This window comes from Aegilops tauschii, chromosome 7 (assembly GCF_002575655.3).
Source record: "Aegilops tauschii subsp. strangulata cultivar AL8/78 chromosome 7, Aet v6.0, whole genome shotgun sequence".
Classification (NCBI taxonomy): Eukaryota; Viridiplantae; Streptophyta; class Magnoliopsida; order Poales; family Poaceae; genus Aegilops; species Aegilops tauschii.
The window spans coordinates 490067748-490094946 of record NC_053041.3 but is presented as its reverse complement, the minus strand read 5'-3'; the positions used below and the strand labels follow the sequence as shown (position 1 = coordinate 490094946).

Below are 27199 nucleotides of genomic sequence, written 5' to 3'. Positions count from 1 at the left end.
TTGCCTGTTTTTCTTTTGGACCGCCACCCAGGTTCAAAGGGATCATGAGATTATTCATGCTAGAAACTTCCGTGTGCAGCCACAAGCTATTATGGGCTCTAGCATAGTTTATTAAGTTGTGTGAACTCTTACAGTGGTAGACTAGCAGATGTAGGGGAAAGTAGGTGTAACGGTCTACCCATTCGTAAGGTGCAAAACACTTCTGAAAGACTGTGTCTCGGTCATTCGTTACTCAAACACCATGTAGTGCGAGTAATCCAACGGAGGAGATCGAGTCTTGTGGGGAAAAGTGCACAAACCTCTACAGAGTGTATAAACTAATCATGGTTAGTCGTGTCCCCGGTTATGGACATCTTGAGTATCTAGTACTTGGATTATCATGTGAATCTCATCATGTTACTTTAATTAATTTTGTTGGGTTTGATGATGATACTTAATTGGGATTGAGAATGCTGTCAACCATTCTCAATGTTTAACAACCACCATGATAGTTAAATAAAATTTATTCCATTGTAGTAGGGAAAAATTGGCTTTTCGCAAAACTGTAACCATAGAGCCTTCTACCAGCCATATATGCATGTAGTATAGCATTATTATGTTCATTACTCTCTATGTGTTACATTGCCAGCATATTCCATGTGCTGACCCGTTTTCGGGCTGCCACGTTTCATGTTGCAGACTTTTCAGACGACGAGTAAGGTGCCTTAGGGCGTGGTCTTATACTCAGTGATGCCGTTGTAGTTGATGGACTCACTTATCTTCCAAGTCTTCCGCTGTTATCGTTTTAGATGGCCTTAAACCATATTTGTCATACTTATTTCTCTCTTGAGATACTCGATGTAATAAGTGTGTGATTGCTACTCTGTTATAAATCCTCCATTTGTACTGTGCGTGTCAGCATTACTGATCCAGGGATGACACTGGTGCACAGCAGCACAGACTGTTTGAGGTCTGGTCGCTACATGGTGGAATTAGGTTTTTGGCTCCGTATCTTGTAGTTTGGGGGTATGTAGGTATATATAGGAGGAAGAAGTACGTCGGTGGAGCAACGTGGGGCCCATGAGGGTGGAGGGCGCGTCCGGGGGGTAGGCGCGCCCCCCTACCTCGTGCCTTCCTGGTTGATGTCTTGACGTAGGGTCCAAGTCCTCTGGATCACGTTCGTTCCGAAAATCACGTTCCCGAAGGTTTCATTCCGTTTGGACTCCGTTTGATATTCTTTTTCTGTGAAACTCTGAAATAGGCAAAAAACAGCAATTCTGGGCTGGGCCTCCGGTTAATAGGTTAGTCCCAAAAATGATATAAAAGTGTATAATAAAGCCCATCAATGTCCAAAACAGAATATAATATAGCATGGAACAATAAAAAATTATAGATACGTTGGAGACCTATCAAGCATCCCCAAGCTTAATTCCTGCTCGTCCTCGAGTAGGTAAACTGTAAAAACAGAATTTTTTATGTGGAATGCTACTTGGCATAATGTCAATGTAATTCTCTTAATTGTGGTATGAGTATTCAGATCCGAAAGATTCAAGGTAAAAGTTTAATATTGACATAAAAGTAATAATACTTCAAGCATACTAACTAAGCAATTATGTCCTCTCAAAATAACATGGCCAAAGAAAGTTCATCCCTACAAAATCATATAGTTTAGTCATGCTCCATTTTCGTCACACAAGAATGCTCTCATCATGCACAACCCCGATGACAAGCCAAGCAATTGTTTCATACTTTAGTAATCTCAAACTTTTTCAACCTTCACGCATACATGAGCGTGAGCCATGGATATAGCACTATGGATGGAATAGAATATAATGATGGGGGTTATGTGGAGAAGACAAAAAAGGAGAAAGTCTCACATCAATGCGGCTAATCAATGAGCTATGGAGATGCCCATTGATTGATGTTAATGCAAGGAGTAGGGATTGCCATGCAACGGATGCACTAGAGCTATAAATGGATGAAAGCTCAACAAAACAAACTAAGTGGGTGTGCATCCGACTTGCTTGCTCACGAAGACCTAGGGCATTTGAGGAAGCCCATTGTTGGAATATACAAGCCAAGTTCTATAATGAAAAATTCCCACTAGTATATGAAAGTGAAAAAACAAGAGACTCTCTATCATGAAGATCATGGTGCTACTTTGAAGCACAAGTGTGGAAAAAGGATAGTAGCATTGTCCCCCTTTTCTCTTTTTTTCGGCCTTCGTTTTTTTTTTGAACCTTCTCCTTTTTTTATTGGGACAATTCTCTATGAATGATGATCATCACACTTCTATTTATTTACAACTCAATGGTTACAACTCGATACTAGAACAAAGTATGACTCTATATGAATGCCTCCGGCGGTATACCGGGATAGCAATGAATCAAGAGTGACATGTATGAAAAAATTATGAACGGTGGCTTTGCCACAAATACGATGTCAACTACATGATAATGCAAAGCAATATGACAATGATGAACGTGCCATGATAAACGGAACGGTGGAAAGTTGCATGGCAATATATCTCGGAATGACTACGGAAATGCCATAATAGGTAGGTATGGTGGCTGTTTTGAGGAGGATATATGGAGGTTTATGTGTGAAAGAGCGTATCATATCACGGGGTTTGGATGCACCGGCAAAGTTTGCACCAACTCTCAATGTGAGAAAGGGCAATGCACGGTACCGAAGAGGCTAGCAATGATGGAAGGGTAAGAGTGTGTATAATCCATGGACTCAACATTAGTCACAAAGAACTCACATACTTATTGCAAAAATCTACAAGTCATCAAAAACCAAGCGCTACGCGCATGCTCCTAGGGGGATAGATTGGTAGGAAAAGACCATCGCTCGTCCCCGGCCGCCACTCATAAGGAGGACAATCAAAGAACACCTCATGTTTCAAATTTGTTACATAACGTTTACCATACGTGCATGCTACGGGACTTGCAAACTTCAACACAAGTATTTCTCAAATTCACAACTACTCAACTAGCACAACTTTAATATCACTACCTCTATATCTCAAAACAATCATCAAGCATCACTTCTCTTAGCATTCAGCACACTCATAAGAAAGTTTTTTACTAGTCTTGAATACCTAACATATTAGGATTAATTTCCCAATTTAAGAAAATTACCATGCTGTTTAAGACTCTCAAAATAATATAAGTGAAGAATGATAATAGTTTCTATAAAACAAAACCACCGCCGTGCTCTAAAAGATATAAGTGAAGCACTAGATCAAAAACTATATAGCTCAAAAGATATAAGTGAAGCGCATAGAGTATTCTAATAAATTCCGAACCATGTGTGTCTCTCTCAAAAGGTGTGTACAGCAAAGATGATTGTGGTAAACTAAAAAGCAAAGACTCAGATCATACAAGACGCTCCAAGCAAAACACATATCATGTGGTGAATAAAAATATAGCTCCAAATAAAGTTACCGATGGAAGTAGACGAAAGAGGGGATGCCTTCCGGGGCATCCCCAAGCTTTGGCTTTTTGGTGTCCTTAGATTATCTTGGGGTGCCATGGGCATCCCCAAGATTAGGCTCTTTCCACTCCTTGTTCCATAATCCATCAAATCTTTTACCCAAAACTTGAAAACTTCACAACACAAAACTTAACAGAAAATCTCGTGAGCTCCGTTAGCGAAAGAAAACAAAACACCACTTCAAGGTACTGTAATGAACTCATTCTTTATTTATATTGGTGTTAAACCTACTTTATTCCAACTTCTCTATGGTTTATAAACTATTTTACTAGCCATAGATTCATCAAAATAAGCAAACAACACACGAAAAACAGAATCTGTCAAAAACAGAACAGTCTGTAGTAATCTGTAACTAACGCAAACTTCTGGAACTCCAAAAATTCAGCCAAAATAGGACGACCTAGACAATTTGTTTATTGATCAGAAGCAATTGGAATCAATATTTTATCACGTTCCGGTGATTTTTAACAATTAGTTTCGTGAACAGAAAGTTTCTGGAATTTTCAGCAAGATCAAATAACTATCATCCAAGAAGATCCTATAGGTTAAACTTGGCACAAACACTAATTAAAACATAAAAACACGTCTAACCAGAGGATAGATCAAATATTTATTCCACAACAGAAGCAAAAAGCAAAAAAAACTAAAAATAAAATTGGGTTGCCTCCCAACAAGCGCTATCGTTTAAAGCCCCTAGCTAGGCATAATAACAAGGATAGATCTAGGTATTTCCATCTTTGGTAGGCAATCCATAAGTGGCTCTCATAATAGATTCATAAGGTAATTTTATTTTCTTTCTAGGGAAGTGTTCCATGCCTTTCCTTAACGGAAATTGGAATCTAATATTCCCTTCCTTCATATCAATAATTGCACCAATCGTTCTAAGGAAAGGTCTACCAAGAATAATAGGACATGAAGGATTGCAATCTATATCAAGAACAATAAAATCTATGGGCACATAGTTCCTATTTGCAACAATAAGAACATCATTAATTCTTCCCATAGGTTTCTTAATGGTGGAATCCGCAAGGTGCAAGTTTAGAGAGCAATCATCAAAATCACGGAAACCTAGCAAATCACACAAAGTTTTTGGAATCGTGGAAACACTAGCACCCAAGTCACACAAAGCATAGCATTCATGATCTTTAATTTTAATTTTAATAGTAGGTTCCCACTCATCATAAAGTTTTCTAGGGATAGAAACTTCCAACTCAAGTTTTTCTTCATAAGATTGCATCAAAGCATCAACGATATGTTTAGTAAAAGCTTTATTTTGACTATAAGCATGAGGAGAATTTAGCACGGATTGCAACAAAGAAATACAATCTATCAAAGAGCAATTATCATAATTAAATTCCTTGAAATCAAAAATAGTGGGTTTATTAATATCTAGAGTTTTGATCTCTTCAATCCCACTTTTACCAATTTTTGCATCAAGATCTAAAAACTCCGAATTTTTGGAACGCCTTCTAGGTAAATGTGGATTATATTCAGTCCCATCATTATCAAGATTCATATTACAAAACAAAGATTTAATAGGGGACACATCAATAACTTTTAGATCTTCATCTTTATTTTCATAGAAACTAGAAGAACACGCTTTCACAAAGCAATCTTTCTTAGCACGCATCCTAGCGGTTCTTTCTTTGCACTCATCAATGGAAATTCTCATGGCTTTGAGAGACTCATTGATATCATGCTTAGGTGGAATAGATCTAAGTTTCAAGGAATCAACATCAAGAGAAATTCTATCAACGTTCCTAGCCAATTCATCAACTTTAAGCATTTTTTCTTCAAGCAAATCATTGAAATTCTTTTGCGAATTCATAAACTCCTTAACACTAGTCTCAAATTCAGAAGGCATCTTATTAAAATTTCCATAAGAATTGTTGTAGGAATTACCATAATTATTAGAGGAATTACTAGGATACGGCCTAGGATTAAAGTTTCCTCTATACGCGTTGTTACCAAAATTATTCCTACCAACACCAAAATTCACATTCATAGATTCATTATTATTCTCAATCGAAGTAGACAAAGGCATATCATTAGGATCAGAAGAAACACTTTTAGTAGAAAATAATTTCATAAGTTCATCCATCTTTCCATTCAAAACGTTATTCTTCTATCGCATGCACATTTTTATTAGTAGATCTTTCAGTGTGCCATTGAGAATAATTAACCATAATATTATCTAGGAGTTTAGTAGCTTCTCCTAAAGTGATTTCCATAAAAGTGCCTCCCGCGGCCGAATCTAAAAGATTTCTAGAAGCAAAATTCAATCCGGCATAAAAAAATTGTATAATCATCCACAAATTCAAACCATGTGTAGGGCAATTACGTATCATTAATTTCATCCTCTCCCAAGCTTTTGCAACATGTTCATGATCAAGTTGCTTAAAATTCATAATATCGTTTCTAAGAGAGATGATCTTAGCGGGAGGAAAATACTTGAGATAAAAGCATCTTTGCAGTTATTCCAAGAATCAAAACTATTTTTAGGCAAAGATGAAAACCAAGCTTTAGCACGACCTCTAAGCGAAAAAGGAAATAGCTTCAATTTAACAATATCATTATTCACATCTTTCTTCTTTTGCATATCACACAAATCAACGAAGCTATTTAGATGGGTAGCGGCATCTTCACTAGGAAGGCCGGCGAATTGATCTTTCATGACAAGATTCAATAAAGCAGTATTGATTTCACAAGATTCAGTATCAGTAAGAGGAGCAATCGGAGTGCTAAGAAAATCATTATTGTTGGTATTGGTAAAGTCACACAATTTAGTATTATCTTGAGCCATCGTGACAAGCAAGCAATCCAACACACGAGTAAACAAGAAGCAAGCAAAAAAAAGAGGCGAACGAAAAAGAGAGGGCGAATAAAACGGCAAGGGTGAAGTGGGGGAGAGGAAAACGAGAGGCAAATGGCAAATAATGTAATGCGGGAGATAAGGGTTTGTGATGGGTACTTGGTATGATGAATTTTGCATAGACTCCTCGGCAACGGCGCCAGAAATCCTTCTTGCTACCTCTTGAGCACTGCGTTGGTTTTCCCTTGAAGAGGAAAGGGTGATGCAGTAAAGCAGCGTAAGTATTTCCCTCAGTTTTTGAGAACCAAGGTATCAATCCAGTAGGAGGCCACGCACGAGTCCCTCGCACCTACACAAACAAATAAATCCTCTTACCGATAGAATTTCTCTTGGATAATAGGTTAGTCCCAAAAATAATATAAAAGTGTATAATAAAGCCCATTAATGTCCAAAACAGAATATAATATAGCATGGAACAATCAAAAATTATAGATACGTTGGAGACGTATCACGAGCTGCAGCTTGGAGGCGAGCTGCCTCCGTCCTCCTTTCATACTCGTTCGCCTCATCCCTGGTTATAACATCTCTCCATTTTGCCTGAAAGTCAAAGAAAGTAGGAGCAGGGAGAGCAACATGGACGGTGCGACGTCTGTCAAAGATTAGTCGGTATTGGAGGAACTGTTCATTCCTCTCAACAAACTGATGGCGAACCATAGCATTATAATCTAGATAAGCAGGAGGCAATTCCATATCATTTTCATGTATGGGTACATCAAGATAATTAGCTACACGAGTTGCATAAATTCCACCAAACAAATCTCCACTTAAACCGTTAAGATGCAACCTTCGTGCAACAATGGCCCCCAAGTTATATTGTTTATCACCTAATACCGCACTCTTGAGGACACTAAGATCTGGAACGCACATGTGACAAGCCTCATCTTTACCGTTAATGCATCTACCTATAAAGAGAGCAAAATAATGTATGGAAGGAAAATGAATGCTCCCTATGGTAGCTTGTGTGATTTCCCTAGATTCCCCCACAGTGATACTAGCAAGAAAGTCTTTATATTCATATTTGCGAGATTCACTAAAATTGCCCCACTGCGGGAGTTTACAAGCAGCATTAAAATCTTCTAGTTCCATGGTATAAGATTTATCATAAAGATCAAATAGGACAGTGTGAGAATTGTGTGATGATGTAAATTTAAACCTTCTCACAAAGGAATCAGTTAGGTAGTAATATTGGGGGCACTTATCTGACACGAAGCCCTCAAGTTCAGCATTACGCACATACGCGTCAAATTCATCCTTGATATCTGCTTGGCCCACAAATTCTTTTGACGGCCATTCACAAGGCCGCACTTGAGCTTCCCTTGGTAGTTCATAGTCCGGCACACGTATCGCGAGCCTAGGTGCCTGCTTTCTTGAGGAACCACCTTGGTATATCTTCCTAAACATATTTCTTCCTCTGAAAAATTTCTGAAATTTTTAGTAACTCAAAATAAAAATGAATCAAACTCAATAAGATTGATAGCAACTACTCCCACAAGTGCTTAGAGGCTATATCATGCATTAGAACTACTTGGGACCATATAATTTTGACATGCAAGCTCAAGAACAGGGTCACCTAAGCAGTAAAAATTTGCAATAAATAAAGCACTAGAACAAAAACTAATTGGACCTTTGGAGGAGTCACATACCGAAGAACAATCCCCCAAAGCAGTTTTGTGAATGGAGCTTTGAGCAAGGAGATCGAAAATCGCAGCAAAACGAGCTAGAACACAGTTTGAGCTGTGTGGTGATTTTTTCTGGAGGAAGACGAAGTGTGTGGGTGCAGGAATAAGTGGAGGAGGGCCACGTGGGGCCCACGAGGTAGGGGGCGCGCCCTGGACCCTCGTGGCGAGGTGGTGGCTCCCTCTGGTGTCTTCTCAGTGCCAGATATTCTTAAATATTCTACAAAAAATCATATTTCATTTTCAGGACATTTGGAGAACTTTTATTTTCGGGGTATTTTTTATTGCAAGGATAATTTAGAAAATAGACAAAAAATACTATTTTTACTTTATTTAATCTAAATAACAGAAAGTAAAAGGAGGGTACAAAGAGTTGTGCTTTCTAACTTCATCCATCTCATGCTCATCAAAAGGAATCCACTAACAAGGTTGATCAAGTCTTGTTAACAAACTCTTTCCGAATAACATGAAACCGGAGAATTTTCAAATAATACTAGGTTACCTCAACGGGGATATGCACATCCCCAACAATAAGAATATCATATTTCTTCTTGACAGTAGGAAGAGGAAATTCAAAACCTCCAATAGTAATCGTTGGGATTTTTCCAATAGAATTTATACTGTGGACTTGAGCTTGTTTCCTCGGAAAGTGTACCGTATGCTCATTACCATTAACATGAAAAGTGAGATTGCCTTTGTTGCAATCAATAACAGCCCCTGCAGTATTCAAAAAGGGTCTACCAAGAATAATAGACATACTGTCGTCCTCGGGAATATCAAGAATAACAAAGTCTGTTAAAATAGTAACGTTTGCAACCACAACAGGCACATCCTCACAAATACCGACAGGTATAGCAGTTGATTTATCGGCCATTTGCAAAGATATTTCAGTAGGTGTCAACTTATTCAAATCAAGTCTATGATATAAAGATAGAGGCATAACACTAACACCGGCTCCAAGATCACATAAAGCAGTTTTAACATAGTTTCTTTTAATGGAGCATGGTATAGTTGGTACTCGTGGATCTCCTAGTTTCTTTGGTATTCCACCTTTAAAAGTATAATTAGCAAGCATGGTGGAAATTTTAGCTTCCGGTATCTTTCTTTTATTTGTAACAATTTCTTTCATGTACTTAGCATAAGGATTCATTTTAAGCATATCAGTCAAACGCATACGCAAAAAGATAGGTCTAATCATTTCAGCAAAGCGCTCAAAATCCTCATCATCCTTTTTCTTGGATGGTTTAGGAGGAAAAGGCATGGGTTTATGAACCCATGGTTCTCTTTCTTTACCGTGCTTCCTAGCAACGAAGTCTCTCTTATCATAGCGTTGATTCTTTGATTGTGGATTATCAAGATCAACAGCAGGTTCAATCTCTACCTCATTGTCATTGCTAGGTTGAGCATCATTATGAACATCATCATTAACATTATCACTAGGTTCATGTTCATTACCAGATTGTGTTTCAGCATCAGAAATAGAAATATCATTGGGATTCTCAAGTGTGTCAACAACAGGTTCACTAGAAGCATGCATAGTCCTATCATTTTTCTTTTTCTTCCTCTTAGAAGGACTAGGTGTATCAACATTAGTTCTCTGAGAATCTTGCTCAATCCTCTTAGGGTGGCCCTCGGGATACAAAGGTTCCTGAGTCATTTTACCCCCTCTAGTCATAACTCTAGCAGCATTATCATTTTTCTTATTATTTAATTCATTGAGCAAATCATTTTGAGCTTTAAGCACTTGTTCTACTTGAGTGGTGACCATAGAAGCATGTTTACTAATACGTTTAAGTTCACCTTTAACTCTAGACATATAATCACTCAAGTGTTCAATCATATAAGCATTACCTTTCAATTGTCTACCAACATAAGCACTGAAGTTTTCTTGTTTAACAATAAAATTATCAAACTCATCCAAGCATTGGCTAGCGGACTTATAACGAGGAATATCACCTTCATCAAATCTATAGAGAGAATTTACCTTTACTACCTATGTCGGGTTATGAAGACCATGTATTTCTTCAACAGGTGGTAAATTCTTAACATCGTCAGCTTTAATACCCTTTTCTTTCATTGATTTCTTTGCCTCTTGCATATCTTCAGGACTGAGAAATAGAATATCCCTTTTCTTTGGAGTTGGCTTAGGAGTTGGTTCAGGAAGTGTCCAATTATTATCATTACTCAACATATTATTCAATAGCAATTCAGCTTGATCAACAGTTCTTTCCCTGAAAACACAACCAGCACAACTATCTAGGTGGTCTCTGGAAGCATCGGTTAGTCCATTATAAAAGATATCAAGTATTTCATTTTTCTTGAGAGGATGATCGGGCAAAGCATTAAGTAATCAGAGAAGCCTCCCCCAAGCTTGTTTGAGACTCTCTTCTTCAATTTGCACAAAATTATATATTTCCCTTAAAGCAGCTTGTTTCTTATGAGCGGGGAAATATTTAGCAGAGAAGTAATAAATCATATCCTGGGGACTACGCACACAACCAGGATCAAGAGAATTAAACCATGCTTTAGCATCACCCTTTAATGAGAACGGAAATAACTTAAGGATATAGTAGTAACGAATTTTTTCCTCATGAGTGAATAGGGTGGCTATATCATTTAATTTAGTAAGATGTGCCACAGCAGTTTTAGATTCATAGCCATAGAAAGGATCAGATTCAACCAAAGTAATTATCTCAGGATCGACAGAGAAATCATAATCCTTATCAGTAATAAAGATAGGTGAAGTAGCAAATGCAGGGTCATATTTCATTCTAGCATTCAAAGATTTTTCTTTTAGCTTAACTAACAGTTTCTTAAGATCATATCTATCCTTGCAAGCAAAAAGATCTCTAGCAGTTTCTTCATCCATAACATAACCCTCAAGTACATCAGGCAATTCATATCTAGGGGGAGAATCTTCATCATCACTTTCATCAATATTATCAGTTTCAATAATTCCATTCTCTCTAGCCCTAGCAAGTTGTTCATCAAGAAATTCACCTAATGGCACAGTATTATCAAGCATAGAAGTAGTTTCATCATAAGTATCATGCATAGCAGAAGTGGCATCATCAATAACATGCGACATATCAGAATCAATAGCAGAAGCAGGTTTAGGTGTCGCAAGTTTACTCATAACAGAAGGTGAATCAAGTGCAGAGCAAGATGGCAGATTATTACCTCCCCTCATAGTTGAGGGATAGATCTTGGTTTTTTTGTCTTTCAAGTTCCTCATAGTGATCAATAGATATAAATCTCAAGTGACTGAAAGAATAGAGCTATGCTCCTCGGCAACGGCGCCAGAAAATAGTCTTGATAACCCACAAGTATAGGGGATCGCAACAGTTTTCGAGGGTAGAGTATTCAACCCAAATTTATTGATTCGACACAAGGGGAGCCAAAGAATATTCTCAAGTATTAGCAGTTGAGTTGTCAATTCAACCACACCTGGAAAACTTAATATCTGCAGCAAAGTATTTAGTAGCAAAGTAAAATGGAAGTAACGGTAATGGTGGCAAAAGTAACAGTAGCAGTTTTTGTAGTAATTGTAACAGTGGCAACGGAAAGGTAACTAAGCAAAGATCAATATGTGAAAAGCTCGTAGGCATTGGATCAGTGATGGATAATTATGTCGGATACGATTCCTCATGCAACAGTTATAACATAGGGTGACACAGAACTAGCTCCAGTTCATCAATGTAATGTAGGCATGTATTCCGAATATAGTCATACGTGCTTATGGAAAAGAACTTGCATGACATCTTTTGTCCTACCCTCCCGTGGCAGCGGGGTCCTATTGGAAACTAAGGGATATTAAGGCCTCCTTTTAATAGAGTACCGGACCAAAGCATTAACACTTAGTGAATACATGAACTCCTCAAACTACGGTCATCACCGGGAGTGGTCCCGATGATTGTCACTTCGGGGTTACTGGATCATAACACATATTAGGTGACTATTGACTTGCAAGATAGGATCAAGAACTCACATGTATTCATGAAAATATAATAGGTTCAGATCTGAAATCATGGCACTCGGGCCCTAGTGACAAGCATTAAGCATGGCAAAGTCATAGCAACATCAATCTTAGAACATAATGGATACTAGGGATCAAACCCTAACAAAACTAACTCGATTACATGGTAAATCTCATCCAACCCATCACCGTCCAGCAAGCCTACGATGGGATTACTCAGGCACGACGGTGAGCATCATGAAATTGGTGATGGAGGATGGTTGATGATGACGACGGCGACGGATTCCCCTCTCCGGAGCCCCGAACGGACTCCAGATCAGCCCTCCCGAGAGAGATTAGGGCTTGGCGGCGGCTCCGTATCGTAAAACGTGATGAATCCTTCTCTCTGATTTTTTTTCTCCCCGAACATGAATATATGGAGTTGGAGTTGAGGTCGGTGGAGCCTCAGGGGGGCCACGAGGCAAGGGGGCGCGCCCTCCACCCTCGTGGACAGGGTGTGGGCCCCCTGGTGTTGATTCTTTCGCCAGTATTTTTTATTAATTCCAAATATTCTCCATGAAGTTTCAGATCATTCCGAGGACTTTTATTTCTGCACAAAAATAACACCATGGCAATTCTGTTGAAAACAGCGTCAGTCCGGGTTAGTTCCATTCAAATCATGCAATTTAGAGTCCAAAACAAGGGCAAAAGTGTTTGGAAAAGTAGATACGATGGAGACGTATCAATTACCGAGAGGGCCCAGAGATATCTCTTCGTCACACGGAGTGACAAATCTCAGTCTCGATCCGTGCCAACCCAGCAAACACCTTCGGTGATACCTGTAGAGCACCTTTATGATCACCCAGTTACGAAATGACGTTTGGATACACACTAAGTATTCCTATGGTGTCACAGAGTTGCACGATCTCATGCTCTTAGGAATAGATACTTGACATGAAGAAAGCTATAACAATAAACTGATATGATCAACTGCTAAGCTTAAGGTTGGGTCTTGTCCATCACATCATTGTCCTAATGATGTGATCTCGTTATCAAATGACAACTCATGTCTATGGTTAGAAAACCTTAACCATCTTTGATCAACGAGCTAGCCTAGTAGAGGCTTACTAGGGACATAATAATTGTTTATGTATTCACACATATATTTAAGTTTTCGGTCAATACAATTCTAGCATGAATAATAAACCTTTATCATGAATAAGGAAATATGAGAATAGCCACTTTATTATTGCCTCTAGGGAATATTTCCAACATATTCTACACCGTCTGCCTCATGAATTTCCTAGGACATATATAGTGACATATGTATAGCCATGGTGTTAATGGTAAGATTGGAACTTATTTTAAAACTTAGAAGGGACTCAGACAGGGTGATGCTCTGTCTCCTTTGCTTTTTTATTTAGCTGCAGATGCCATGGCTATTATTATGGAAAAGCCAATGTTAATGTTTTTTAAAAGGGGATCTTGCAGAAAACATTTCTCATGGAGCAAACATGTTGCAATATGCTGGCGATACAATTTTTCTACTACAAGATGATGTTGATTATGCTAGGAATCTGAAATTTATTCTGGTGCTTTTTAGCAGATGTCTGGACTCACAATTAACTTTCATAAGAGTGAGTGGTTTCTCTTGGGTGAGGCAAAAATAAAATGAATAATTATGAGGAAATATTTACTTGCAAATGGGGGGGCTACATATGAAATATTTAGGGATGCCTGTTTTTATGTGAAAATTAGAAACAAGCACTCGACTTATGTGGTAGATAAGATAGCGAAAAGATGTGCATGTTGGCCGGACAAACTCCTGGGTTCAATTCCTGGGAGAATTACTCTAGTTCAAGCTTGTTTGACTAACATGCTTCTCTGCATGATGTCATTTTATTGTATTCCATAGGGGGCTTTGAAAATTTTGATTTAGAGACGGGATAGTTTCGCAAGGAGGTGAAGACAAGAAAAAATGTCACTTAGTTAATAGGAAAACATGATGTAAGCCTAGATATTTAGGTGGCTTGGGTATTCTTAATTTCGAAATCATGAACAAAGATTTACTAGCCAAATGGTTTAGGAAACTTGAAATTGAAAATGAGCTCTTGCAATCTGTCTTACTGAACAAATGTATGCCTGATGGATGTTTTTCTATGGCAAAACCCAAAGTTGGTGATTCTCAATTCTGGGTCAGCATTCTGAATGTCAAAAAAATATTTTATCAGTTTTGTAGATGGAGGTTGGGTGATGGGCATAGTGTTAGATTTGGGCAAGATATTTGGGTGGACGATAAGACTTAAAGAATGATTATCCCATACTTTATCTACTTAGCTTTGATCATAATATTACTGTGGCTGAAGCTTTGCAAAAAGGATGGGGAGGATTTAAGTTTAGAAGGACTTTTATGAGGAATCGAAAGACTATGGAGAGACCTTAAATTGGGATGTGAGGGGATTGAATGGGACCAGGAAAAGACCAAATTGAGTGGTCTTTAACCGGTGACAGAAAAAATATGTCAAGTCACTTTACAGGAAAATGATTGAGGCAGATTGTCACTTCCCGCAGAAATTCCTGTGGAAAGTAAAAGTTGCTGCTAAAATGAAGTTTTTCTTTTGGTTTTTGGCCAGAAAAAAGTATTCTTACTAAGAACACTTTGGTGAGGAGAGGTAGGAAAGGGAGCAAGTTATGTGTCTTCTATGGTAAAGAGGAGACAATTGGCCATTTGTTTTTCAATTGTCCTGCTGCTACTTTGGTTTGGAGTCTTCTAAAATGTGCTTTTGGTTTGAATTCGATCCCTTTCTCTGTTGAGAATTGCTTTGGAACATGTATTAAAACTTTTCCAAAGATTGAAAAAAGGTTGGTTCTAGTTGGTGTTTCTCCGCTGTTTTGGACGCTGGAAATGCAGAAACAACATTATTTCTGAAAAGAAACTATATAATGATCCAATGATTTTCATAAAGCTAATTTGCTTTTGGATCGTTGGTTGGACTATTCTGCAGATGGGGAATGAAAACAAAGAGGTGTTGATGATAGTAGCAAAGCTGCTAGAACAAGTAGCAAATGAAGTATTACAAATCATTGCAGGCTGGAGACATAGGGTACTACGAATTGGTGGCTAAAATATAAAGAAGGTCTCTCTGTCAACGATGTTCTATCTGCTTTAATCGTTGTTGTTCTACCTTGGCTTCGTCTTTCAGCTCTACTACCTCTCCTTTTGGGAGGAATATGGCTAGTTGGCTTGTTCCTAGACCATTTATGCCTTGAGCTGCGTCGCTGTTATATTATGTAGTTGTTGGTAGGTGTTTGTGGTGTTGCTCACCTATTCAGGCTTGCCTTTCCTGGCTTCTTTTGCTCAGGTTGGGTGTTGCATGGGAATGCTGTTGCCTGTTGAACTTTGCTCGTCTTTTTTTTCCTTTTTTGGATAGTACTTCCTCTGTCCCGTAATATAAGAATGTTTTGCAAGCTAAACCAGCTTACAAAACAATCTTATATTGTGGGGAGGAGGGAGTAGTTTGTATCAGGCTTTGAACCAGATTATTTCTCTTAGTAGAAATTGGAGGGGAGCCCTTCTTTCGGTAAAAGAAAAGTATAGCCATGATTCTCATATTATTGACAATCTCATAATATATATGATCACGAACTATTAATCTGCTATTTACTACCATATTAACTTGGCGATATTACTCTCGAGTTATTACTCAAGAATAGTTGAATCAACCATAATTTTGTTAGGGCATCTCCAACGTGGATAACCAAATGTCCATGGACACGTTTGGACGTGTCTATGGATAGTCGGTCACACATAGATCATCCAACCGGAGTCATCAAAAGATCACAGATACCAAGCTTTTAGCTCACGTGATTGCAGGTAGACTGATACGGTGTGAATGCGCAAAGGGTTCTAAAGCGGATGTCGAAGAGAGTGTTTAGGTAGCTCCAGAGTGTCGAAGTCTGACATGGTGGATGCTCGGACTCTCCGAGAACTCCACCAATTTGATGTCGATTTGCGTGATTTTGGACATCTAAGTCGGTCCGGCCCAATTCCATGTGAGAGGCCTAAAATGTTCGGCGTTTAGATGATTCAAATACCCTTAAATGGTTAGCAACTGCCCTTCACCTCAACTGCCACTGACAGTCTGACACACGCCAAAGGGCCACACGGCCATACGGCAAGCGACACGCAGGCCAGGCCAGGACGAGCAGAGCCTTTCCCACGCGGGTTCGCGAAGCCTGGAGACGCCCGTGGCCGTGGTCAGTGGTCACGGGCCGAGCTGCCGCCGTGTGCGGGCGCGGCGCTGCTCCGCCGCTCGTTCGGCTGGGCGCATGTCATCCCGGTCAATCGAACCCGCAGCCTTTCTTATCCACCACCCTATCTCCCTTCATCTGTCACTGCCGGAGACCGAGATGGACAGACACCGCCCCGCCCGGAAAGACACCGAGCTTTCGCGGCCGTGACATGACCATATCTCCCGGGAAGATTCAAAATCCAGAGAAGGAAAAATGAAGAATCTGGCCGGAAAATTGAAGGCCACCAGTGGTAGCAAGTCGTATCTGGGGCACCAGTTGGAGGGGGGAGGAACCTGAACCTTGTGTTTCGTTGCTTGCGCAACCACGACAGCAACGCCCGACCACAGCCGCTGATATGACGACATCCCAAAGAATCAAATCCATCAACACAAAATTGGCGGGCAAAATCGCTTTGTCTTGAGCTGCTCGCCGAGAGGAGCAGATCAAATCAAGCATGGAGTCACAGAAGACTATATATATTTGAAAAAGAAAACGTTGCTCTCCCAAAAAAAACGTTGCAGAAGGAGGGAGGGCGTGAAATAAAATGAAGAACAGGATCAAAGGCAACTTTCACTAATCATTAGATCAGGTAGAACAATGCAAGGACCCCTTGTTCTTGGACCAATTTGGCTACTTACCCAGGTAGAAACAGTACGCACTCGTACGACAACGGGTAGAACATTTAACGACACGCACCACACAGATCGCTCGCGCCTAGCGTACGGGATGCTCACTAATTACAAAAATCTCCCAATCAGCGACCGACGCTAATGAACAAGACACGCGAAAGGCAGTGGCAGCTTCGGACGGACTAAACGGCGGGGTTAATTGACGCCGGTAGCTCAGTAGGAGCAGGCGGTCCTTAGCATGGAGCGGCCGCGGAGCATGCCGCGGTACAGCGCCTCCCGGTTCGCCGGCATCGCGGCGCCCCTGCAGGACGGCTCGGGCGCCGCCGCCGCCTCCTCCTCCTCCGGCGCCGGGCGGGCTGGGCCGTGTTCGACGACGTCGGCGGCGAAGCGCACCCGCTTCATGCTCCCGCGCCGCGCCTTCTCCCGCTTCCGCTTCTCTGCACGCACAAAGAACGTAAGAACCAAGAAGTGTGCTGTGAGGACGAATGAAGGAACGAACGGCAGGGCTGTGGAGGTGCTGTTCTGCGCCACTCACCGGAGGAGGAGAGGCAGGGCCGGAGCCTGGCGGGAGACGGCGACGTGACGGCGGAAGCGTCGGAGGAGACGAGGTGGTGGTCCGTCTGCTTGGCGCGGCAGAGCGAGAAGAGGACGAGGGTGCCGGAGAGCGCCATGGCGGTGGCGGCGAGGGCGAGGCCGGCGTGGGAGCCGCCCAGCGCGGAGCCCGCCGCCGCCGAGGACGACGATGACGACGACATGGCACAGTGAGTGCACTACAGATCACAGGCTCCCGTGGGAGGCCGCGGCGGGGAGACGGAGAGCAGAGGCCCGACGACGGCGAGTATCGCGGGCGGTGGCTTGGTGGTTGAGTCCTGTGAGAGGGAGGAAGGGGAACCGTGCAGTGCTCGTAGGCGCGCGCGCTGCTCCGGCCATAATATAGCGTGCGCGGCGGCTGTGAGAAGAGCGACCTCGGTGGCCGTTGGGTCGGGTCGCGGTGGTCACGTTTGTTTAGTTTCCCTTTTTTTTTAGGATGGTTTATCGACTGGCAGAAGTTACCTGGAAAGATGCTGGAGATGGGCCTGGAATCATTGGTGTGGGGGCCGAATGGTCATTTCGTGGTTGCTGCGTGACATTACAAAATTATTACTACTACAATATTAAAGCCTGCTTTTGGCGAAGAAAGGCCTGATGCTCGTGATCATCGCCGTCTGATATCTGCTCACGCACGGACGGACATGGACTGTACACAATTCTGTGAAGTGCCCACAATACAATTGGACGAAAAGGTTCCCGGCATTCATGAACTGCTCGACTCGATCGAGCTCACTGGATGCTCGTAGGTTGGTAGAGAGAAGAAGACCAGAAGCCACACGCCTCAGAACTCTCCACACGATTAATCTATCTATGCACCTCATCAAGCGCGCGACACCGTCGGCCGGGTCCGTCCGGCAGCCCCCACCCCACCTATCCCGATCCTATCCAACGGCAGAATCCGCGCGCATATTCCTCTCCAATCCACGGCCTAACCACCCAGCGTCATCCGACAATTAGTGAGTACGTATATCCAAACCATTCAATCAATCCGGTCCTTGAATCCGGCCCGGTCCGGCCCTCGTTGCTGCCGGAGAGCGCTGTCGCATGCGGTGGCTCTGCGCTGCGCTGCGTTGCTTCCAGGGAGCGCAACTTGTGCCTTGTGAGTACGTCGACGGGGACGCCCCGCGAAAGAGCCCGCGCTTTGGAGCTAACGAGAATGAACGCGGGGCCTGTTAAGAATGCGCTAGTGGCTGGCTGCTGGAATATCCGCTGGATTCCTTTCACTCTCCCGGCCGGAGTGACGATGGCGTATGGGTTGCAGCAGCTGGAGTTAAGTAAAAGGCATTAAAGTACCGCCAAAGACATGAGATGTCCCTCTCTACTCTATGGCCGCCATCTTTTAACCTTTGCTTTTGTGCTGATGCAAACATGCAATGCAGGAGACCAATTTGCCATTGTACTTTCTTCTCTCAACTTTTTTTACCATACTTTAAGAATAGAAAAATATGCATTGTTATTATAACTCAAGACAATGGAGTAAAGGTCACAAAAGCACAACCCTCACGATATGCATGTCATTCAGACATTATTAGTTAAGGATTCTTCAAGAAGACGGAGGGAACATCTCACCGATTAAGAAGAAGAGTTGTCTGATTAATTAGCACACAAACATCACAGCTGCCTCATAGAACATAAGTGCGTAAGGGCAATTATAGTAGATTCGCAATATGGGTTATGGAGTGCGCTCCATATCGATATGCAGGCTGCGGCGGCTATGCGCAAACAGAGAGTTGCCATATGATGGCCTCCATATTTTTCATGCAAGTAGGATCCACCTACAGGCTACGAGGTCGATTATGGAGCAAGCTTCATAATATATGACATCAGGTGCTAAAGTGACATTCTGATCCAAAATCGCGAGATGTGCAATCAGGGCCAAGTCTGCTTAAGTTGCTCTAAAACATCAGTTGACATGGGTACACATAGGGCTATCTACAATGACATGTTTCCTGAGCAGTGGTCTACTAAAAATTTAAGAGTAGATTTTGTGTTTGAAGTGATATGTGTTGTAATGGTTGTATTTTGGTGACAATTAATCAAAAAATTCCAATATAAATAGTTATTTGGATATTTTTTGGCGATGTTTAAAAGAAATATTTGATACTAGGCTGTACCAAAATATAAGACACTTTTAAGTTCAATTTGAACTACAAAAAAATCTTATATTTTGATAAAGAGGGAGTACTTCTATGCTCTCTCCACAATTTACACCTCTTCATATTCATTATTGCGCAAATTGCGGTGTGCCAAAGTGCAAATAGGAGCAAAGTCATTTGGACACTCATGCAAGGTCTCTAGTGTTATACTTTGACTGTATCGAAAAAGGCTTTTACCCAACTTGATAGATAAAACACCGACCATCGTACAACCCGATATAAACATGCTACCACAACACACACACACATGTTAGAATATAAACGTGTTTAGTTAGAGATAAGAAGAGATGGAGATAGAATTAGTTTTAATATACTAGGACTTGTCTTGTACTACAAGTCTCACCGCATGTTGTATTCTATATATACCCCATACGAGGGTCAGATCAATACAACACCGAATATTATAGGTTCTATATTTTCCACATAGTATTAGAGCGGTTTGTCCAACGACGCCGATCTTAGAACCTTCCCCTACTTCCGGAGCGCGCCGTCCCCGGGGAGATCAATCTCCTCTTCCCGGGGACGCGGCACCCGATCGATCAAAGATTAGATCGTTCTTTAGATTAGCTTAGCTACAAATTTCGAATTCCAATCTAGGTGTAATTTTCTCAGCCATCAATAAACTCCATCGGACCCTCAAATCCTACTGCAGATCCATTATTGCGCGCAGAAGCGATCCGAACGGAAAGTTCTCCTCTGAAGCCGCGCGCATGCATGCAAGCAGCGGCTCCGCTTCCTCCGGCCGTGCGCGTAAGCCCATGGCTGACACCTTCCCGATGCGATCTACGTCAACACCATGGGCGGTGCGTCAACCGCCGGGACTCTCGCCTCCACGTCTCTCCTTCATCGAGTCTCCTCATCGACCGCACAATCAGCCCCAGGCCCCAGCCTGCAAGCTACTTCGATTCGCGGTGCATGCATGCATCAACGGAGGAAAGCAAAGCCACAAGCGTCTACAACAATCCAGCCGGGGTCGTCCGTGCGCATCTAGCGCGCGTGCAAAACGGGAGGGACACGCACCAGGCGAGGTCCCAGGCGCGACAACGCATACACCAGGAGGGTGTCACGAGCTTGGCCTGATCTGCATCGACGACCACCGTCAACTACAGCCGCGCGACTCCATCGACTCTGAGGCATGCACGTTTCGGGCTGCTTCTCCGCGCCACGCACGACCCGCACCGGCAGCTTTAATCGATCGGATCTCGAGTCGTCAGTTGCGCCTCCGAGCGTACAACGATCATAGCTACATCGACTTCTTCTGTTCCGGACTACTTCAACGGCGATCTGCACCGAGCCAGATTGCACACCACGCACATGGCGGACGTCTATATAGAACCGACGCAGCGAACCTGCATGAAGCGACATCAAGTTGTAGACTACGCCACGCCATGATCCAACATGCTTCTTCAGCACGGCACGACATCAACACTTCGTCACCGCGGAGGGACGGCTTCGAGCGACGCATCATCGTCAACATGCCGCTGCAACGTCATCGCCGATACTTCATCGACAAGGTCTTCATCAACGTGGTCTTCACCAACATCTTCATCACCACACCGTCGCCGCCTCGTCCACAAGATGGACACCTAGCATCCTCTGACAGACTTTTCTGCAAGACGCGACCTCGACGACGGCAATGACCACGTCACGACGACGGCATCGACCGCGTCATTTACGACGGCACAACTGCATCGACACGGCATCACTACAGTGACGACCCTACACGGCCACATGGTTCTGGGAAAACCTATGTGTGCTCGATGGGTTTCCTCTGGTCTTGGCAAAACCGGTGGACTCATCGCCGACGACACCCTCTGACATTAGCAAGGTGCATTGTCAACGTCTGCAGCTTCGTCATAGCGCTTTTTTTTGCGCCTCCGGCTTTGTGCGGTTTCATCGTCCACGACGACTACACCATCGACCACGACAACATTGACCACGGCTACATCACCATGATCGGCTACCTCGACATCGATATTAATGGCTTGGTCTAAAGCAACACATCGACAACAACTCCAGTCAAAGTGTCCGCGTTGTCACCAGCGTCGACGCCACTCCCACTGTGACTGCGGGAGGGAATAGAGAAGAGTCAAGGGAGGCACCAGAAGAGGACGCAGTCACCGCCCTAGGTGCCAACCCATCAGAGACGCAGTTGATGATGGCGCAGCGGAGAAGACGACGGAAGCGCAAGACTTCAAATTCAGTCGTACTCGTCCGCTTCACTCCCGCTACGACTGGGGGGAATGTTAGAATATAAACATGTTTAGTTAGAGATAAGGAGAGATGGAGATAGAATTAGTTTTAATATACTAGGACTTGTATTCTATATATACCCCATACGAGGGTCATATCAATACAACACCGAATATTATAGGTTCTATATTTTCCACAACACACACACACAAGACCGTATACATAGGCGTTCTAATTGGCAACCCCATCCTATACAACTTCAAGCCAACATCAGGTTGATAATAAGCATCACTATAAGTTATCAGGGGCCTCAACCATGAACAAGCCACCGCGATGAGATGATAACGGACCGCCGCCACCGCAGAATCCACATATCATGATTTCTCTTGGAGCAACACGAGGAAAATTAGTAACCGCAACGACGCCTTCAAGAAAGGGACGATCACGAAACATCGCTGGTAGCGACCTGACTGTAGTCAGAGCGGGTTTTCACCCCGGCCAGCACTCACCAAAATGTGGTATGGCATGTTGCCCAACCACCATCAAACGCTGCACCACGATCAGGGATGAAGCTAGGAAAAAGTTTGATGGGGTCATGTACATGACACCGGGTTCATCCTTCCATAAATGTTAGTGATTGATACTAAATTAGACAAGGATTTTAAAATTTCATTAGGGTCAACTGACCCCAATGCCTATAAGGCAGCTTCGTCCCTAACCCCGATCACCATGTCCCCTACACCGCCATGGCCACCAAACAACGCATGAGCCACGGGCTCCACCGACGAGCATCATGGCTCCCACCACCAAGGGTCGCCCGCCCCGCCATCCGAGACTGCCCCCCCCCACCCACCCACCATCATCACAACATACAAACGTCATCGATCGGCAAAGGGTAGAAGATCCTCCCGCTCCAATCTGCCCTAAAGCGGGCACCTCGGCATGATTGGGGCCCCGCCGACCAAATATGGGCAAGGAAGCTCCGACACCTTTAAGCCATGTTACAACCGCCCGTCGCGCCACCAGACCACGTCGGCGTCGAGGACGAAAAGCCCCATGCCTCCTTCCCTAAAGAGCTCTGGCCAACCCCCCGTGCACTGTGAGACGAGACGCCAAACTAGACAATCACCTCCTCCCCCCCGTCGCCAAGCTGTGTACTTGCACCAACAGAGGAGGGGCGAGGCCGAATCCACCACTGCTAAGCCGCCACCTTCGCTAGCCGACCACCACGGCAGAAGCAGCCGTCTGCAGCCCACGCCAACCGGATCCTAGGACCGGCCGATCGCCACCACCGCCACCACGCCGGTCGTGCACCACCAACACGCAGCCCATTACGCCGCCACCAGACCCGCAAGCCGTGACTTGCTCTGGTGCGATGTCGCACAACCGCGCCCCATGAGGGAGGAGGAGGGGAGGGGAGTACCGACAGCGGTGGGTAGGTCGTCCTCCCCGTTGCACGTTGTGGCGATGGGGGGATAAACCCTTCTTCGCTATTTTATTTTGACTGTTTATGGTAATTCGTCAAATTAAATCCAATTCGACTTAGCATTCTTTTTTATTTTGCAGGGATGCAATATGTATATCTTGATAGTTTTTTTAATATCAAAAGACTTCATTAATCAAATAATGGAAAGATCGTTTAGAAGGGAAGATGAAATAAAGTCAGGGATAGCATCCCAAACACAAGAGGTACTGGAGCTAGAAGCATATTTTGCTATAGTATTCGTCACCTCATTGGCCTCTCTAAAACAATGTAAGAAATCAACTTGGCCAAATTCCCTCTTCAGCTGTTTACTCTCCATCATCACTAGAACGGAAGGTCCTGCATATTCGTTCTCATCTTTCATAGCATCAACAATAAAAGAGCTATCAGATTCAATTATCAGCTTGCTACAGCTAATCCTCACCACCAAACAGAAGCCATTTCTAACCGCGGTCATTTTCGTTGAGTCTACATTGAGAACGTGAGGCATGAGCCATGAGGCAGCGGCAATAAAATTGCGATTCTCATCCCGGGCCACTGCGCCAGAAGCTCCTGAAAATGTTTCAGCGACGAATGAAGCATCAACATTTATTTAGCGAATCCTTTGGACAGCTTCTTCCACATCTGATCCAGTTTATGCTTTGGAGACTTTGAGTGAGCAGCTCGCATAAATTTTGTCAACAGAACTTTGATGGATTTTAAGGATTTTTTTTTTTTTGCATCGAACGTGTTTTTAAGCTGGTCGCATGTTAACCGCCTCTCATGGGTTTTCATCCAATAAACACATGCACGAACGAATCTCACATGCACCTATTCTTCTCTCCCATGCACGATCCACTATCACATCACATGGTACCATTTCCGGGCGCATTTCCTACGCACAGTGCCCCCCGTCCGCATGGCAACTTGCAAAGTTTTTTTCTGTTTGTTGGTCCATCAAAGCAGCATTATTAGGCACAGGATCCCACTTGAAGATTCGGCCGAAAGCGCTCGTCGCTCCCACGAGCCAGCGGGCCGGCGGGTGCGCGGAGCATCTGCCATTTGAATACTGCTTCCCTCAGGCGTCCTCGTGCTTATCCACTCCAGGATTTCCCAAAGGGCGCCCGTCGAACATGGCCGACCAGACCGGCCACCGCAGCGTCGATCATGTCACAACTCACAAGCAGCAAACAGTAAAAAGAGGGCGCTGAGCGCAGCGGAGAAACCGACGGTGCGCCCCGTGCTTTCTTTCTCCCCCGTCACGCGCCGGGTCCCCTCCTCGGGGTGAAATCTCGCGTTCGGCGTCAGCATGGGGGCCTCGCCCTGCCCTGCCCTGCGGATCGGGGGCTCGGGGGCCATTGCCCGTGCGCAGCTGTCGCGTCGGGAGATCCTGTGGTGGGGGAGGCTGTCCTCCGGCGAGCCGTCGTTATCTGGACACTTGTCGCCGTTGCGGTGGGAGTGGGAGCCCGCGTGTTTTTGTTTTCTTAAAACAAAATTACTATAGGTTATTATTTTTTGAAACAAGATATATACGTCCTTCATTCTAAAGTGTTTGTGCCACCCACACAATTTTCAGTTACTATTTGAACTCTTGTCCATTTCTTTTTTTTATGTATACACCTTGCTTCAACGTTTATAATGACAAATGTGAGTTAAAATCACCATTTATTACGTAATATTCTGTTACCATTGTCTCTAGCTTATGATAAAAATTTGAGAGGATTACACATAAGATAAATAATAATCGTTCACCAAGTTATCACATGCAAATATTCACACAACCCTTTTGAAGTGACCATTTGAGCTCATTTTCGCTAAAATTGTGTGCACGCCTTGCTTTAGCAATTGTAATGACAAATGTGAATTAAAACCGCCATTTGTTATGTAATTTTCTACATTTGGCATTTTCTTCAACTGTATATAAGACTAAAAAATTGAAAGACATTTAAATTTGGTATAAGATACTAAAAATTGGCAAGGAGTCCTAATATAGGTACAATGTCTTGTCATAAAACTTTGAGAAAAAATACACATAAGAGAAAATACGATTTCACCTAGCATTTTTCTCGAAAACTTTGAGAAGAAAAATAAATAACAAAAATGAAAGTTGTCAGAAGAATTTAAACTTGGCATGGTTATCTTACTATTGGTTTATGAGTTTGTCACAAAAAAAATTATGCGTTCTTTTGAAAGTTGAAAAAAACACTAGCTTAGAAACGGTCCCTTTTGAACTATGGCACTTTTTTCTAAAGCTGGATGAAAAATCAAATTTTATCCAAAAAATCTTAGTAGTTCTACATACACGCATTGGAGAAATTGGGAAATTTTCTGCTTAGTTGGCCCAATGGTTATGAACATTGGGCAGATTTTGTTCATATGGACAAAAATTTGAACAAACATCATTTTTTTAGAAATATTCATATAGTTATAGATAAAATGCAGAGCACGTTCATTCAACCGTTTGAACTACATTGTTGACCAAAAGGAAACACAACACAACATGTCCATCACATTGTTCAAATAATATTAAATTACCACAACTAAAAAGTGCTACATTTCTAGCTTCCTCCAAATCCTTGTGTTCTCAGATACTGCAGAAGGATAAAACGATGAAAGTGGCATAGTCTTTTTTTGTTATTGCATTCGATTTTCAACCCTTCTTCATCAACAATCCACCCCTATGAAGTTGGTCCAAGTCTCTCACTTAGGAGCATAGTAGGGAACATGTGTGTCTTAGTGTTAATCTTCACCTGGAATGGACTAAAAATTATTAGGGGAATTTAGGGAGAACAACATTGATAGGATATGGAAATACCCATTTAATGTAGGGGAATACCTAAAATGGACAACCAATTTTATTGCAGATGCATGCAACGCTAATTATAGTATTTGATTTGCCTACAATTCACTCTAAGCATATCTTGGTCACTCTTTTTGGTGATACACTCAAAAAACCCTTGTATAGACATAAGTTGCAAGTGCATATTTGCACTCCTCCACATAATCAAAGACAGTCCCAGCCTTCATATGTTGGCCATCCTTGTCAAAGGATAGCACATACCTATCCTCTTCTTCTTCTCCATCATCACATGGCGTGACCTCTTCCTTGTCCTCAGTCTCCTCATCCTCATCATTGGCATAGCCAGCCCTAATGTTAGGATGAATGTAATATCTCCTGATTGTAACCCTCTAAGGTTCCTCTACTACATCCGGATATGTTTTCTCGGCATTAATGACACACTCTTTCCTAGTCTCATCGTTAACTATATGAACCGGCATCTACACAGTCCTCACTCACATGTGTTTATCAAACATCATGGACGAACAAATCCTCATCGACTACATAAATGAATTTCTCCACCCTGCTGACATAGTACTTGAGCTGGTAATGTTCGTTTAGCTGACAAGTATACTTCTCAAATTCCTTGATCATAACCCTATGACTTACTATGGCGGCATTTACAATCAATTCATAGTGAAACACGTGGCTAATTGTGAGGCTACCATTAGCCAGGTGAGTAGTGTGACACTCACGGCAAATCTTCAACAACACTATGAAGTTGGTGTTATGAGGGCATCCCCACTACAGTTACACCCACAACCCCTACACAAGCTCAAGTTCCACAAATACAAGGACCAATGACTAGAGCTCACACATTACAGCTTAATTGCCCTGTACTCTAGTTTATAGGGACTTCACTGTTGTTCATGAGAATATGATGTTTTCTAAATCAAATGTATTTATTTTACTCAAGAATAAAGGACCTAGCATGAACCGGGGGTATACACTTGAGTATGATCAATCACGGAGACGGCTACAGGTGTATAAGGAGTGAAGACTTAGCTTGAACTAATGGTCTCAGAAGCCACACGTGAGGAACATGAACAAAATATA

General features: G+C 42.7%; 1 protein-coding gene across 1 annotated transcript; it reads right to left on the bottom strand.

Annotated features, from left to right (window-relative positions):
• Positions 1–16832: 16832 nt before the first annotated feature.
• LOC109773557 (uncharacterized) lies at positions 16833–17897 on the bottom strand. Its single transcript, XM_020332248.4, has 2 exons — positions 17438–17897; positions 16833–17339 (listed from the first exon to the last, which is right to left on the bottom strand). The coding sequence occupies exons 1-2, from the start codon at positions 17655–17657 to the stop codon at positions 17116–17118; spliced, it is 444 nt and encodes a 147-aa protein (XP_020187837.1). The 5' UTR covers positions 17658–17897; the 3' UTR covers positions 16833–17115.
• Positions 17898–27199: the final 9302 nt, after the last annotated feature.